The following is a 16,747-nucleotide window of genomic DNA, read 5'->3' on the forward strand; positions in this document are numbered from 1 at the left end:
TTTCTAAGTAAGTTCTAGGTGTTTTAGGCACAAATGTTACAGTTAGACAAAGTTCTCTGATACATTTTAGAGAAGGCAAAATAAATGTGGTTCACTTAAGAATTTCTACCCTGAAAATTGAAGCCTATTTTAATCTTATGGCAAAAAGAAATGCCACAAGATGCTTCACACTTAGCTTCCTATGCATGTTACTGATGCCATCTGACAGGGAGTCAGGAGACAATCCTGGAAAGCTATAGCCTTACTGATTCTTGCCTGACTTTTCTTTGCTCCTGATCTATTGTTGAAACTTTCTTGCCTCTCTGAGAATCTTTGTAAACAGTTTTCAAAGACGTCTGGCAGCAAGAGAAAACTGATTAAATTATTGGTTCTCCCTTTCAGGAATGAATTTAATTGTTACATCAAAAGTTTGACATTGCCTTAACTCTGAGGCTGGGAGAGTGTGATTGGTCCAAAAGACTGGTCAATCTGAAGCCCTGAGAACAGACAACACGAATGGGTGTTTCCTGCCAAAGAACATTCTGGCCCGAAAGCAGAAATAACAAGAGACAAGAACCCCAATCAGTGCACAAAAATTTCTACTGCATATGTTTTCCCACATATGGCAAAACAGACCAATTGTGTTTATCCCATTCATCTGAGGAGAGGAAAATACGAATGGCCTTGATGCAGAAGTGGGAGGACATACAGGGGAGAAACTCCTGCTGACACTCAAATATAGCATAGCATTGGAATTCATTTCTAAAAGGTGAAGCATTACTGTAAATATAGTGTCAGTTATATCATGGCATTGGGCTGCAGGCCTACAAAAAGTAATTATTGGCTCGTGTGTGTTTTTTGCATATATATATGGACATTGCTCATTCTCAAATGCTCATAAATTATTGAATAACTTGCATAGCTAATACTAAAGTCTATTAGATATCAGAGAAAAGAAAAGAAAAGATGGGTGGCATATTCCTTACCATCAGAAATTGCTTCTCCTTTAAGGCTCTTAATGCCTCCAGGCACAGGATTTCCATCAATGAAAAACTCAATTATGCCATCATCCAGTGTAATCAGAAGATGAAGCCAACTATTTTCATCTAAGTATTTCACAACTGTGATCTTAGCTGCATATGTAACATTAGACTGCAGTGGTGTATAATAAAGCCTTATGGAAACATGGGATTCATTTGTGTGGATTTTCACTCCATAATACATTGTTCCATTGCCATTATCCTTTTCTATTATAAATCCTTCACTGTTGATACTAGGAATTACCCAGGCAGAAAAGGTAAAGTTGGCAAGCGTTCTGTTCTTACTGACATGGAACTCAGGATCAACAATCCCATATGCATCTTCTTCCCCACTAAAATATAAAGCATCTGTTCCAGTGTGATGACGCCGCATGTGAGGTTGTGACTGCACTGAATTTGAAAATTTTCCAAGCAATAAGCAGTCAATCATCATTGGTAACCCTTCTTTCAGTGTACTTGATAGTATTTCCCAGCCTACACGGACATCTCCAAAGGTCCCCTGCTGTCTCCATACCATGAAACTGGCAATGTTGGACATATCATTTTCAGACAGAACATCTTCTGTGATTTCTGTGTCCTGGCTTTCAAGATCTAGGATGAAGACCCCAAAGGGGTCATCATTAAATGGGATCATCACACTCACAGAAAGGTTGGTTTCAGCTAGTTGGCCACCAGGACCTGGGGAACCACCTGAATTCAAAACAAAACAAAACAAAAAGTTAATTAAGCAAGCTCATTATAGAACTGACTATTGATGAGCTTCAGTATTACTGACATGTTAAATCTTATTCTTCTTCTTCAAAAAAGATTAGCATGGCACACATTCTATGCCTCCTTTACCTATTTTGTCACTACAATGATTATTTAAAGCAAGCAAGACTAAGAGATTTATGGGCCCATCTACATGGGCCACATAATGAGGGGCTGGTCTAGAGCGGCAGTACTGCAGACCAGCCACAGGGGTAGCTGGCTACACCACCCATCTGCATCACACTATGACAGCATGATGAAGTTCAGAACATCTAGTTTGGCCAAGCCAGCTGAATGACCACTCTTACTTTTGTCACAGCAACCACAGAGCTTAAAAGAGATTCGAGTCATTTTCAGGCGCTTTTGCCAACATCAGCAAAGATGCTTAGGTGGCGAGGAGAAAGGAGCTGGAAATGTCCCACCACCACCACCACCACTTTTCCCAGGGCAACTTTATGATATCACTATGGGTACCTTTGTGATTTCAGCAATGGCATCTGGCAATAACCAGGACCTCTACGGGGCTGCATGGATACTGCAACGGTGACAAAAGATTAAAATGTTGAGTATCATCCCCTTTTCGCCATGCTCTGGAGCACAGGGGAAATGGGATGGCAACACTGGCCCATGTGAACAGTTGGGTCAGTTCAAATTAGAATTAGCACATCTATTCACAGATGGTTTTCAAAATGAATAATTTTAAAATATCTGGGTGATATGGAGGAATCTTCCGTGAAAGCAATAGATTTTTATGAAATAAGCACATGTGTTATGACACAACCTGGAGATGCATAAAGTGACACATTAACACTTTATATTCAACGATTAACTTTCCTTCTTACTATTTGAACACATACAGTATGTAATTTATGTTCTGACTGTCTTTACAAACCATTTAAAATTATGGGAATAATCCCTTTTGTTATATCCTCACTTAAATCTATGTTGCAAGGAAATGAATGTCAGTTTATCACCTTCTAGCTATCTTTTTCTTCCCTGGTATCATCTGCATTTTTCTTTCAGATCTGAACAAGGGTGTCACACTATACCTGAAGCATTCACCAACTGGAGAATGTAAAATTCATTGAATTCAGGAATTTTATCGGGAATAGCATGAAGAGTTATGGGCTGTGTCCATTCACCATCTCTGAACTGTATAATCCCAGAGACTTCGAAGAATTCTTCGCCTGGGTCCAAAGTTGAATTGTTCTCAAAAAGCTGCCAGGCCAAAGACACATTGCCAAAGTGGCCTCTCTGCCTCAGAACCCTGTACAACAGATTTGACACACAGAGAGAGTTCTTAGTTCCTCGTCAGTAACACCAAAAATCAGACACAATATAAATATATTTTACTGTCCTCAACAAAATTACTTTTCAATACTATGTTAGAAAGTATGCAAAGAATATGCTGAGCTTTTGTTTGCATTTGTAAGCCAGTCCTACAGGAACTCCTCACTGCAATACAATGGAGAATGAGGAGGAATTCTTTTTTCTCTTATTTCATTTATTAAAGAGGTTTTATGTTTGTGCTTAATTAAGCAAAGCATTATCATAAACACCCTAATTAAGATCCAGAGAGTTTCTTTAGGTATGTCTAAGAGCACTTCTAAACAAGACCTAACATGAAGAAGTTACCGGGTTAAAAGAGGGAGGGGCTAAATGACGCTAGTAGTAAATCTGCACTAATTTGTAGAAATGAATAAAAAACATGTGTGAAAAAGATGCACTTATATCCCAATTCTGGCCAAAAAGTGTGCATATTTGCATCACTATATATCCCTACGATCACAAAAAAATATGTGTTTTCCTTTCCTTCCCCCTGTGTATTCTGCTCCAGCACAGGTACACTTTTAAAAACCCTGAAACAGCTGATCAGCTGATTGGGCTGGCAAATGGACACATAGGTGGCTCAAGGGAAGCGCAAGTGGAAATTAATTAGAACTTTCTGGAACTCTTTATTTTCAACTTTTTAATATTAAACAGAGCTTGAATTAAAAATGGGAGGGGGGGAGAAAGAGAGAGATAAGGCGGAATCTTTTTTTAAAAAAAATCACTCCGTTATGTGTTGGACCTCATATGCACACATGCAAATCTGTTTATATTTATATTAAGATGTTCGGATGTGAGTATATATAGTCCAGTGCATAACAGAGTGATTTTTTAAAAAAGAACTTCATTCAGATGTCCCCTGTCCCCCCCATTTAAAACCCAAGTTCAGCCAGCATGCCACTAAGGCTTTAGCAAGTAATTCTGCTTCTGTTTCTACCTCCATAAAGAATAGCCATACATCGCAAACCACAGGATGGAATGGACTTTGGATATCCTAACCTACGGTACAGAAGGAGTCCTATTAAGGACAGCGAGGCTACATTAATTAAGTATTTTCAGGAGTACTTTTGCACACCTAAATGTAATGCACACCTAATGAGGGAGGGGTGCTAGCACAAAAGAAAGGCCATTTTGCATTTTGCTCTGTGTGCATGGTACTGGATTTTCATGCCCCAAATTAACTGATAGTAAAACATATTTTCTATGCCATTTTCTGATTGCCTTGCAAGATATAATTGAATGACACTATTTGAAACAAATCAGATACCAATATAACATTACTAAATTCTCTTATGATCGGAAGTTCAGTTTAGTAATGCACACAACAACCTATTGAAGCAGTGGGAGCTAATGACTTTCATGTCAGTGATCCGTAGGCAAAAGAAAAAACAGGTCTTTGGGAGCATTATTAATATATTGTTGAAGGCTTTCATGGCCAGAATCATTGGGTTGTTGTAGGCTTTTTGGGCTGTGTGGCCAAGTCTCAACACTTATATTATTGCCTGACCTTCTTCAAGGACTAACAACAGTAGAATATTCTGGAGTTCAAAATGTAATGTGCTCTTTCAAGCAAGAAGCGACTAGAATGCAGTAGAAAATCCCACTCAGGGCTTAGAGGAGAAATGTGGGGCTTGCAGGGAAGGGTAGTAGTGCCATCCTGGTTCTTTGGGCTCTTGGAGCCTGAAATAATGGAATGGCAGTGGAGATTGACCCTCAGGATTGTGGAAGGTGGTCCTGAGAGACAATCCACACAGGCCCAACACCTGCAAAGATCTGGACCTTATTAAAAGGTCCAGATGTTTGCAGGTGTTTTTCTAACCCAGGGTAAATCTGGAAATCCAGATTTACTCTGGGTTAATCCGAATTAGCCTGAGGTGCCATTTGAACACTTCCGGCTAATCCAAAACCCATCACGAGCTTTAGTCCTGTGTTGAAGAACCCTAAGTCACCTATCTCATGGCTTACCATAAGGAACAGGGAAGGTGAAGTAGAAGTGATAAAGGCAGTGATAAGAACAACTTTAGGTAATAACAACTTCAGGCAAAGCAGAGTGGTATTCCCTCCCATCATCTATCATCCCTCATCTTCTGGAGCCACAAGGGACAAATTTGCTCATATATAGCACCTACTCCACATCCCACTTTTCCCCTTTCCCCACTTTTCTTCTTTTTTTTTTCACAGCAGAGCAAACTGGGATTGTTTGCTTGCTCTTTTAAAGCTAATTCCAAACTTCATGGGATTTCCATAGTGTTTTCAGGTCTAGCCAAGTATTTCTCCATGACCACCACTCCGACTTCAGAAAAGAGAACAAGGAGATGGCCACAAAGTCCATTGTACTGTACAATACACTGACTGAACAAGATGTTGTGCCAAGTCAGAACAAAGTGCATGGGGTCACAAAAGTTCAATACTATAGGAGCTTTCATCTCTGATTCACCCTTTTGATACTTTAAAATACATATAACCAGAACTTATTAATTCAATATGTGGTTGAAAGAACAGAATACATGTCAAATATGCAATACTGCATAGTAATTTAGGATGGTTTGAAGAATGAGTTGTCAAAAATATTGAAAAATGAAGAGACACCTGTGGGATATTTTTTTTTCCAGAAACTTGAAAGACGAAACAAGAAGCTTCCATAAATATTTTTACTACAAAATATTTTGCTTTGGACTAGGGTATTTAACATCATACCTTTCTTGGATTGGAATGTTACTGTCACCTGCAATGAAACAAGTTTATAATCATATAGTTTTTAAACATTTTGTGTTATTTTGGATTTTAGTCTTTGACAGTAGCATACCATTCCAGAAAAAATCCTCATGATGCAGCTTTGCCATATAGAGACTTTTATACACATTCTAAATAAATGATGGAAGAACAGAAGAGCAACAGCAGCAATCATAATGATATTAAGGAAAATCCTCTTCTCAGCTATTTAGACAAGAGTCATTACAGGCAATTCACTAACTTATCTCCATGGACAAACCAATCCACTTGTTAGAGAGTGTCAATGGATTATATACCTCCTGCTGTGTAAATTGACATCATAAGAAGGGTCATCATCCAAGCAAAAATAACTTTTTTAATCCTGCTGCTCTTCTTTACATCGACAAATGAGCATCAGTAATAGATTTTAAATCTAAGGGCTACAAAAAGTTACTCCAAGCTCCATGAGCTTTAATTTTTTTTCTTTAAAAACCCCCCAAAATAATCTGCAATGATCTGAAATAGCCATGGGAAAAAAAACATCAACATACATCCAACATTTTCTTTAACAAAAAAACGTTATGTGATAAATTTCAAAGCAATGTGAAAGTTGGCAGATATTTCCTCTTAACAAAACTAGATGTGTATCTTGATGAACCACCCTTATTTAACAGTAGAATCCTCCTTTGGAGAAACCTCTCCATTCTTTAGCAGTTTGCTTGCTTTACCATTCTGTTTGTCTGGGAGAACTCGTTCTCTCTTCCTTTTCCCCATTACAAATTAAAAGAGAACAAATAAGCCTTGTCTGTGATTAAAAACTGCAATCAAAATAATAATAGAATATGGGTAAAAATATAAAAGAGTAAAATGTCCTTGTCTCTGCGTTTCTTGTTTGTAGAAGGAAAGGACCATCCAGTAAAGAAGGGGGGAAAGCTTTTACCTTACAATAGATATCCGTAGAAAAACAACTCAAGAGAAACGCCGAGTCTTCTGATAAAAGAGTTCTTCAGGATTTCAAATTAGCTTAGATAAATTGCCACTCCCTTTTTGTAGAAGTCAGCAAATTATCTTGTTAACATGCCAGGCCTTCAGTCTGTTTAGGATTCTTAGTTTTAGTTTTTAGAAGTTCTTAGTAAGAAACCCACGGAGCGACGTTATCAGGGTGTTTCACTCTCCACCATCTTCCCCCGAATTTAACAGTATGATACCACCTCCTCACATTATATTTTATTTGTACATGTGCATTTCATGCTTAGCATATGTGAATTTCAATATTGTATATCTATATTATTATTAATAGCTTCACTTTCAAATTTTCAGCTTGTTGTTTTGCATTCTCATTGTATGAATAACATGTCAAATGTAATAACATTTTATAAATCCTTTTCTACTAGACAGTGCATGTTTTTATGCTTGGTGTTCTTTCTACCTCCTTGAATCATAGAGTTGGAGGAGACCACATGGACCATCCAGTTCAACCCCTTGCCATGCAGGAAAAGCACAATAAAAGTACCCCTAATAGATGGCCATCCGGCCTGTGTTTAAATGCTTCCAAAAAGGAACTTCCACCACACTCTAAGGCAGAGAGTTCCACTGCTGAACAGCTGTTGCGGTCAGGAAGTTCTTCCTAATGTTCCTAATGTTCAGGTGGAATCTCCTTTCCTGTGATTTTGATGTTTTTCTAGAATTTCCCCACATGGAAATCCCAGAAAAACATCCTTTTCTATATGTTAAGTCACAATATAGCCCAGAATATTGTTCTTCTTATCTAAAAGATGAAGCGAGTAGATTACAGTATGTGTCTCAAATTTCTGGAAAAGTCCATACCTGTGAAGACTTTAGGTACCAAATCAAAGTGTTTTGCGCAGTATGCAAATATTTTAATAATCTTTCATAGTGCCCTCGCTGACATGGAAGTAAATTGTGAAACATATCTACTTGTTCAAAACTGTTGTGTAAAGAGGATGCAGGTTGAAAAGATTTCAAGAATTCTGAAACTGACAAAGAATATTTGCCTGTCTGTTACTTACATAAAATCATTAGTTTTGCCTTCTTCCACTACTTTACTTGTAGGTTCCAATGAGAAAATACCATTTGGATCATCATTAGCTTCAATAATTACAGTTGCCATTCCAGATCCATAGACGACTGTGTCTCCTAAGAAACAATGTTTTGTTTAATTATAAAATTAAAAGTCAGAAATATCATATCTGGTTTTGGGAAATAACCTTTAACTCTAACCCTCTAGCACAAGGTCTTTCCAAACCAATGCACCTGAATTTCTAAACTGGAAACAGGAATCATCTAGCCCTCCATATCTTGGTGGACTGCAGCTTTCAGCATTTCTCACTGGTGGTCATGCCAGCTTGAGTTTTTGGGACTTGTTATCCAACATATGGAGGACCTGAAAAGAACATAACGGAGGGCCACAAAATTCCCACTTCCACTCTAAAGACTGATTCAGATTTTTCTTTCTCCAAACACCAGCCAAACACATGTACCTGTTTTAACATTTCCACCTTCAGAGATTCTGTAGGTGAGAGGTTACGTTTTGGCCACTGTGTGATAGACTATATAATATAGATTCTATGCCCACATTTGGATCTTCCAGATTGAGTGAGAGAACCAAGGAATCTTGGTGTGTGCAATTTTGCCCTTCTATTGTACAGAGGAAACGTGTCATAACACCAAATGCTAAGGTAGCATTTGAAAGCATAACAGCCATAATCTTTAACTGTCTCATTCTTAAGTGCTATCCAGAAGACTTGGCACACATTTATGAGGAGAATTGTCTTCATTACTTGCACACCGATTTACTTATTTATTTATTTTTGCTTTTATAATCAATGAACAAAACAGGATGGTTGTGATCTAGAATTCAGCCCAAGTTCACAGTAAAATGAATCAGCAAAACAAGTAATATTATGTGTGTCTGTGTACACACCTTCAAGTGCCTGTTGACTTATGGAAATCCCATGAATTTCATGGGGTTTTCTTAAGCAAGAAATACTTAGAGGTGGTTTTGCTAGTTCCTTCCTCTGAAATATAGCCATCACCATACTATTACACAGTACTATTCTATGCTGTCATGAAACATTTCATACAACAACAGATTCTAAATCATATAACAATATTTGCATGCCAAAGATTCTTTCCAGACTTTGCTTTAATTCCCAATAAACTTACACTTTTAATGGTTTCTGCTCAATCTTTCTTTTCTTTAATATAACTCAGAGAATGAAAGATGAGCGAACACTTTACAGAAATAAGTCACGGCACAAATCAGCTGGGTGTTTTTGTTTGTTTCTATGCAGGCCCGTAGCCAGGATTTCGTTTCGGGGGGGGGCTAAAAAATTTTCAGGTGGGGTTTCGCGGGGGGGGGGGGCTGAGTTTCGGGGGGGGCTGAGTCTGAGTGAAAGAGGGTCTACCCTAGCAAACCTTTTGTATCATTACCCCAGTACCCCCATGCATATGGGATATATTGAGTATGGTGATCAGATCATGATATGAATAAACGTAACAGTTTAAATAATGCACCAGTAAGGCCTTTTCGCGAACCACCATGAGAATTTCGGGGGGGGGGCTGAAGCCCCCCGAGCCCCCCCCCCCTGGCTACATGCCTGTTTCTATGTATGCAATTTTACAACCAGCCCAAATACATGGATCCAAATATACTGAATGTTTCACAAGTGTATAAAAAGATGCTTTGATGTGAAGAGCCATGGCAACAGGAATACCCTAATGAACATCAGCTCTTCAAAATATCCATCATGATGTGAGCAAAATAGCATCAGAAAAGAAACAGCTGCTTAGTTTACATAGATCAAATAATCATTTGAACCTGTAGAGTTGAAGAGAATTATATAAAAAGTCTCATCTGACTCTGGAGTATCATCATCTTTGATAAACACGGTTATGTTCTGTTCTCTTATTCCAACATCAAAGGAAAGCACTCCACTGTTTTCACTAAAAACGAAGTCTCCTTCTTCTGTACTGGCTCTTCCATTAACAGTAGAATAAAAAACTGAAACAACATCCGCATCAGAGCCATTTCTAATGACTACAAAGCTAGCAATGCCACCTTCATGAACCTTCACAATGATAGGATCTGAAATAGAGATAAAAAAAGAGCATTAATGCTAACGGGTTAGGGTTTCAGATATTTCCAAGGATATCTACTACCACGTGAAATGCATTCTCTGTGTTATTGAAAGTATCCATGTATCCATTCATTTTCTCTATCACAAATAAATGGAAATGTATGAACCACTAGCAAGTCCCTGAACACATCTTTACTGCCATTTTACACCCCTCCTTTTGAAACAATATGATAAATAAAAAGGAAGCAAAATAATAAAAAACAGCAAAATAATTACAGTAGGCTACAATAAAAGAACAATCATGCAAACAATATTGGCTCAGTTTGGAATTTACACTAAACTATGGCATGCACTAGCTAAAAACTAATATAATAATGTAAAATTCTGAAAGTCCATGAAAGAAAATATGGGCTTAGAGCTGTTTGTCTGCTTTCATTTTCTATTTGCACACACTCGGATTCAATCACATCTGTTTCCATAGTATAATAGCCTTTTGAGTTAGAACAGAGGTAATAACTGCAGTTAGTTCATGATTTGCAACACTAGACATTACAGCATGGATATCTGTAAGGAGTAAACTAATTTCAAACTGTGCTTTCATATCCCAATTTGATATTCTTATTACATAATAACATTATTGGGTTTTTCACACACCATAGATTCACAGCACAACTACATTCATCCAATACTTAATGAAAGTACAATATGCAAAAGAACAAGCATACTCGTTTTCCCTCTCTCTCTCTCTCTCTCTCTTTTTGAGAATTTCGGCTCTTTTTCAATAGTAAAAAATGCTGGTACAACATGGCAATACAGCCCAACAACCACACAACAATTCAGTGATTCTGGCTGTGAAAGCCTTTGACAATACAATAATAATAATAATAATAATAATAATAATAATAATAATAGTGTGTTTGGGTATCCGGTATAGCTTCGAGGCTATGGAAACTACATGAATGTGGGAGGAGATGCATCATAATGTTTTTAAAAATGAGAAAAACAACAAGAAAAATTAGCAATAGAAATGGCTACAGCTACTTTCAAATCTAACTTAGTATTCCTTTCCAACACAATACAAAGGTAGATTCTTAATAGATATATGTTCCACATCGAGTGGTGTCGGAAGACACGAGTGTTATTAATAGTTATCATATGATCTGCACTGGATTGCTGTAAAATGTTTTATTATTTTTATGTATCCTTTTTTGGGTTTTTTTCATATACACAATAAAATAATTAATTTTTTTTAAAAAAAAGATATGATTCTGTCCCGCATGACCAGCCATCACCCTCAGAGGATTGTTAGATATCTTTTAGAGGACAAGTGCCACAGGGTGACTCTCCACTAGGGGTATTACTTGAAACCATGTACATGCATCTTGTACAATGGACTTCTCCTGAGATGGGAGAATGTATCATGACTGCTGGTTTTACTGATGGGTCTATGGACAGTAATAAATATTGTTTTGTATTTTTAAAAAGGAATGGTTACAGAAGGGGTTTCAAAACCAGGCAAAACTAGTATGCCCACTGATATTAAAATGTCAGCTACAAAGAGAACCTCTCTTACCTGCAAAATAAATTGGGTCATCATTTTTGGTAATCTGTAAGGTTGCAGTGGTTATATTTCCCATTCTAGCACCTCCTGTATTATTGAAAAGACTAATGAAGAACACCTCCATGTCTTCAGGTATCTAAAAATAAGTATATTGTTCATGTTACAGATTTAAAGCAGAACTGCAAGTCACACAAGCTAACAAATCATGGTAAAAAAATAACAAGATTTTTAGAATAACTGCAAATGCTTACAGAGTAATAAAATATAGGTTATCTATATTCATTTTAGCTCCCCAGTAATTTGTAATATACTTTAGTCACAATGAGTACACACGTGAATATCTTCCCATTGAAATCAACGGAATTAAAAAATGCTGAGGTTCCCTCAATTTGGCCAGTACCTTGTTGATACACTGCAGTTTAGTTTACACCTTTTGCCCAGTTGTACAGCAGTGGGAAAGGAAGGCAGATAGTATCTGTTGTTTCTGAGCAGCTTCCCCCCCCCCCCCCCTCTAATGCCTTATTTCTCTCATATCTGCAACACCCACCGCTTTTGTTCTGTTCCCAAAACTCTGGGCATGTTTGTGGTGTGCACTAATAGGATTCCAGTCTTTGCTGACAAGCATAAACATTGTGTGTGCATGTGCAGCTGAGCCTCTGAGTATTCATATCTCTCAAGAGTGTTTAAAAATGCATCCAGCCATTATAAATACAGACCTACATCACACCTTCTTATCAGTGTCTCTGTTTAAAAGTGCATATAGTTTTGAGTTTGTCTTCATATTTTCCTATATTGATTCAATGCTATGTACATTAATTACTTATGAATGCAATATAACAACTATTGCAGTCTTAGTTTATTTACTCTGATATACAACTAATAGCAAACATTAAAAGGAAAACAACTGTCTTCAAGCTATCATATCCTACTTCAACATTTGTAAGTTAGTTGCAAGGTCCACTCTCTGTATTGCATTTGAAGGCATTTTGAATATTGAATGCTGAATAGCATTTCTAATAGATTCCTGATTATTGAGTTCATTGGGTGAAAGAGAAAGAAAATCAGAAATGTTTCTATTCATATTGTTTCCCACTCTGACGTATCAAAGTAATTCACTGTAAAATCAGCAATGAATTCCATTTTTTTCAATGAGCCAAAAAGAAAGTAATATAATATTTATTCAATCCCCAGCCTTTCAAGAGTGGGATGGAAAATACCCCAATATCTACAGGAATTCTTTTCCCTAAAATCAATTTGCATGTACTTCATCTATATGTGCCTCTCTCACTACAAAGAAAATATTCTTTTATGGTTACCTCATCAGGAACTGAATAAATTGTGATATTTTTTGAATATTCCTCATTCCCAAAGTAAACTGTCCCTTGTTCAGGAAATATATCTGCTGTAAAAACTGGGTAAGTTGTCCAGGACACATTCACATAACCAAAGGTTCCTTGGCTTCTTACAACTGGAAACACAGCTTTGAAAAATGAGAAATGGACTGGTAATTAAATAAATAAATAAATAAAGATAATATCAAAGATATGTTACAGAAAACTGTAAAGAAAAGAATTTAAGAGATACGACTTTTGTTATGAAAATATATAAACAACTGCACTTAAAATAGGATAGCACAGTACATTATATAACTGCATATGTAAAATATACAATACAAAATGCTTCTGAAACCAGTGATATACACCTAAAATCATCATCATATTTTTTTTTCAGCCAGGATATGACTTTAAGGTATATAGTAATTCATAGGAATCAATGTGAAAACCTTTGCATACTAATCATGTATGACACTATATTGCTGTCACATATATAAAAGGCCTTGCTGTGTTGTCTGGGCCGCCTAACTTACATTCACAGTTCAGGAAAAAACTATAATACTGTGCTCCAGTGCTATGAGGGTATCTATGAAGGAGACTTGAGAGACAATGCAATTCAGTTGACTATGAAATGATCTTTCAAAAGAAATTAAAGTACAATGGAATAATGAGGAATTACCTGCATAGAAGTCTCTCCCTTTACTTTCATTAATTGATACAACCAATCCTTCCTCAGCAAACTGAATTATTCCATGTGGATCATCATTCTTCAGAATGGTTATGTTGACTTTTGTGGCATTTCCCAGCTTACTTGGTAGTTCACCATGGCTACTGAGTACCACTGAGTGAAATTCATCCAACTAGAACAGGGAAACTACATCAGAACAACATGGAGAGGACTGGCAAAACTCACAGCAAGAAAGAGATTAATCCAAAATGCATTGATCAGGGGATGCAAACTAAAAATAATTGTATTTCTCTCAATGATTTCCAAAAGGATGACACCCTGATATTTTCAAAATGAAATAGACAAAACAATATACCAAATTTCATACCAAATGACAAAACTGTCATGTTTCACCATATTAAAAGTTTAATAAAAGTTGTATGCTGCAATACACATTGTGACTACCTATTTCGAGCTCTAGGAGCAATGCTAAAAGAATGTAATGTACAGGTGGTCTTTTCATCCCTCCTCCCTGTTGTAAGACACAGACCCACAAGAGCCAGAAAAATAGTACAGGTCAATGACTGGCTTAGAAAATGGTGTCAGGAGGAACGCTTTGGCTTCCTCGACCATGGCCTGCTATTCCAGGAGGATGTACTACTGGCAAGGGATGGGGTGCATCTCACACAAGTAGGAAAACACCTTTTTGCTCACAGACTCGCAAACCTCATTAGACGCACTTTAAACTAGGTCCACCGGGGGAGGGGGACAACAGCCTTGCGAACACTACTTTACCCATAATGTCTGGGAATCGCCAGAAGGCTAAACGGAGGGCTGCACAAACACAACAAGGACCAAGTACCAAAAGCACAATAATCCCAATTAAACAGCTCAAGGGAAGATCCCAGGGGCTCACATGTCTTTACACTAATGCACAGAGCATGGGAAATAAACAAGACGAACTCCAACTTCTAGCACAACACCACAAATATGATATCATAGCCATCACTGAAACCTGGTGGGATGACTCCTATCGCTGGAATGTAGATATCGAGGGGTATAACCTCTTTCACAGAAACCGAACAAAGGGGAGAGGAGGCGGAGTAGCCTTATATGTCAAAAACTCCTATGCAGCAGAAGAAATTCAAGACAGCAATCTGGGAAACCAGCTTGAAATCATCTGGATAAGAATCAAGGGAACTGGGACTCAAAAAGATGTCGTTGTAGGCGTCTACTACAGACCCCCAAGCCAGGAGGAAGATCTTGATGAAGTCTTCTGCCAACAGTTGACCAAACAGGCACAGAAAAGAGATGTAGTAGTCATGGGCGATTTCAACTATCCCGATATTTGCTGGAAAACAAACTCGGCCAAGAGTACAAGGTCCAACAAATTCCTCGCTTGCCTTGCAGACAATTTCATGGTCCAGAAGGTAGAAGAGGCAACAAGGGGGTTGGCTACCCTTGATCTCATCCTAACAAATGCGGAGGACCTGATTGATGCGGTCGAAGTGGTAGGATCTTTAGGGGCAAGTGACCATGTGCTCCTGCAATTTAAGGTACAAAGGAAGGGCAAAACTAAGACAAGTCAAACCCGCATTTTGGACTTTAGGAGAGCTGATTTCCAAAAAATGAAGGAAACGCTGAGCAGCATTCCGTGGACACAGATACTAAAAGACAAGGGAGCTACGGATGGATGGGAATTTCTCAAGAGTGAAATACTCAAGGCGCAATTGCAAACCGTGCCAACAAAGAGAAAAAATAGGACAAGTGCAAAGAAGCCAGAATGGATGTCCAAAGAACTTCTAACTGTGCTAAGACACAAAAGAGACATGCAGAAGAAGTGGAAAAAGGGAGAAATCACCAAAGAAGAATTCAAACAAATAGCCAACACCTGTAGGGAAAAGGTCCGCAAAGCTAAAGCAAAAAACGAGCTCAGACTTGCCAGGGACATTAAAAACAATAAAAAGGGCTTCTATTCTTATGTCAGTAGAAAAAGGAAAAACAAGGAGGCGATAGGACCTCTTCGAGGAGAAGATGGGGCAATGCTAACAGGGGATAGGGAAAAGGCAGAACTACTTAATGCCTTCTTTGCCTCGGTCTTCTCACAAAAAGAGAGTCTTCAACCTCAGCAATATGGAGTGGATGAGGGATTGGAGGACATCCAACCCCAAATTGGGAAAGAAGTCGTCCAGGAATACCTGGCCGCTCTTAATGAGTTCAAGTCCCCAGGGCCAGATCAACTACACCCAAGAGTATTGAAGGAACTAGCGGAATTCATTTGGGAACCATTGGCAACCATCTTTGAGAGTTCTTGGAGAACGGGAGAAGTTCCAGCAGATTGGAGGAGGGCCAATGTGGTCCCAATCTTCAAGAAGGGAAAAAAGGACGACCCAAACAACTACCATCCGGTCAGCCTCACGTCGATACCGGGCAAGATTCTGGAAAAGATTGTTAAGGAAGTGGTCTGCAAACACTTAGAAACAAATGCGGTCATCGCTAATAGTCAACATGGATTTATCAAAAACAAGTCATGCCAGACTAATCTGATCTCTTTCTTCAATAGAGCTACAAGCTGGGTAGATGCGGGGAATGCCGTGGATGTAGCGTACCTGGATTTCAGTAAGGCCTTCGACAAGGTCCCCCATGACCTTCTGGCAAGGAAACTAATCCAATGTGGGCTAGGCAAAACTATGGTGAGGTGGATCTGTAATTGGTTAAGTGGACGAACACAGAGAGTGCTCACTAATGCTTCCTCTTCATCTTGGAAAGAAGTGACGAGCGGAGTGCCGCAGGGTTCCGTCCTGGGCCCGGTCCTGTTCAACATCTTTATTAATGACTTAGATGAAGGGCTAGAAGGCATGATCATCAAGTTTGCAGACGACACCAAATTGGGAGGGATAGCCAATAGTCCAGAGGACAGGAGCAGAATTCAAAACGATCTTGACAGATTAGAGAGATGGGCCAAAACTAACAAAATGAAGTTCAACAGTGACAAATGCAAGATACTCCACTTTGGCAGGAAAAATGAAATGCAAAGATACAGAATGGGGGACAATGCCTGGCTCGAGAGCAGTACGTGTGAAAAAGATCTTGGAGTCCTCGTGGACAACAAGTTAAACATGAGCCAACAATGTGATGTGGCGGCAAAAAAAGCCAATGGGATTTTGGCCTGCATCAATTGGAGCATAGTGTCTAGATCTAAGAAAGTAATGCTACCCCTCTATTCTGCTTTGGTTAGACCACATCTGGAATATTGTGTCCAATTCTGGGCACCA

The 16,747-nt window shown here is 38.4% G+C and overlaps 1 protein-coding gene across 4 annotated transcripts in view; it reads right to left on the minus strand.

The window, feature by feature from the left end:
* ADGRV1 (adhesion G protein-coupled receptor V1) overlaps window positions 1-16,747 on the minus strand; it is a 280,553-nt gene that overhangs the window by 222,921 nt on the left and 40,885 nt on the right. For 3 of the 4 annotated variants that reach the window (XM_060761771.2, XM_067464543.1, XM_067464545.1), the window contains exons 14-20: window positions 13,485-13,665; window positions 12,788-12,951; window positions 11,484-11,607; window positions 9,652-9,918; window positions 7,841-7,967; window positions 2,819-3,036; window positions 966-1,709 (exon numbers count right to left, since the gene is read on the minus strand). In XM_060761771.2, coding sequence (XP_060617754.2) covers window positions 966-1,709; window positions 2,819-3,036; window positions 7,841-7,967; window positions 9,652-9,918; window positions 11,484-11,607; window positions 12,788-12,951; window positions 13,485-13,665 — 1,825 coding nt within the window. The other variant, XM_067464544.1, reaches the window with a different exon arrangement.

This window comes from Anolis sagrei, chromosome 2, assembly GCF_037176765.1.
Source record: "Anolis sagrei isolate rAnoSag1 chromosome 2, rAnoSag1.mat, whole genome shotgun sequence".
Classification (NCBI taxonomy): Eukaryota; Metazoa; Chordata; class Lepidosauria; order Squamata; family Dactyloidae; genus Anolis; species Anolis sagrei.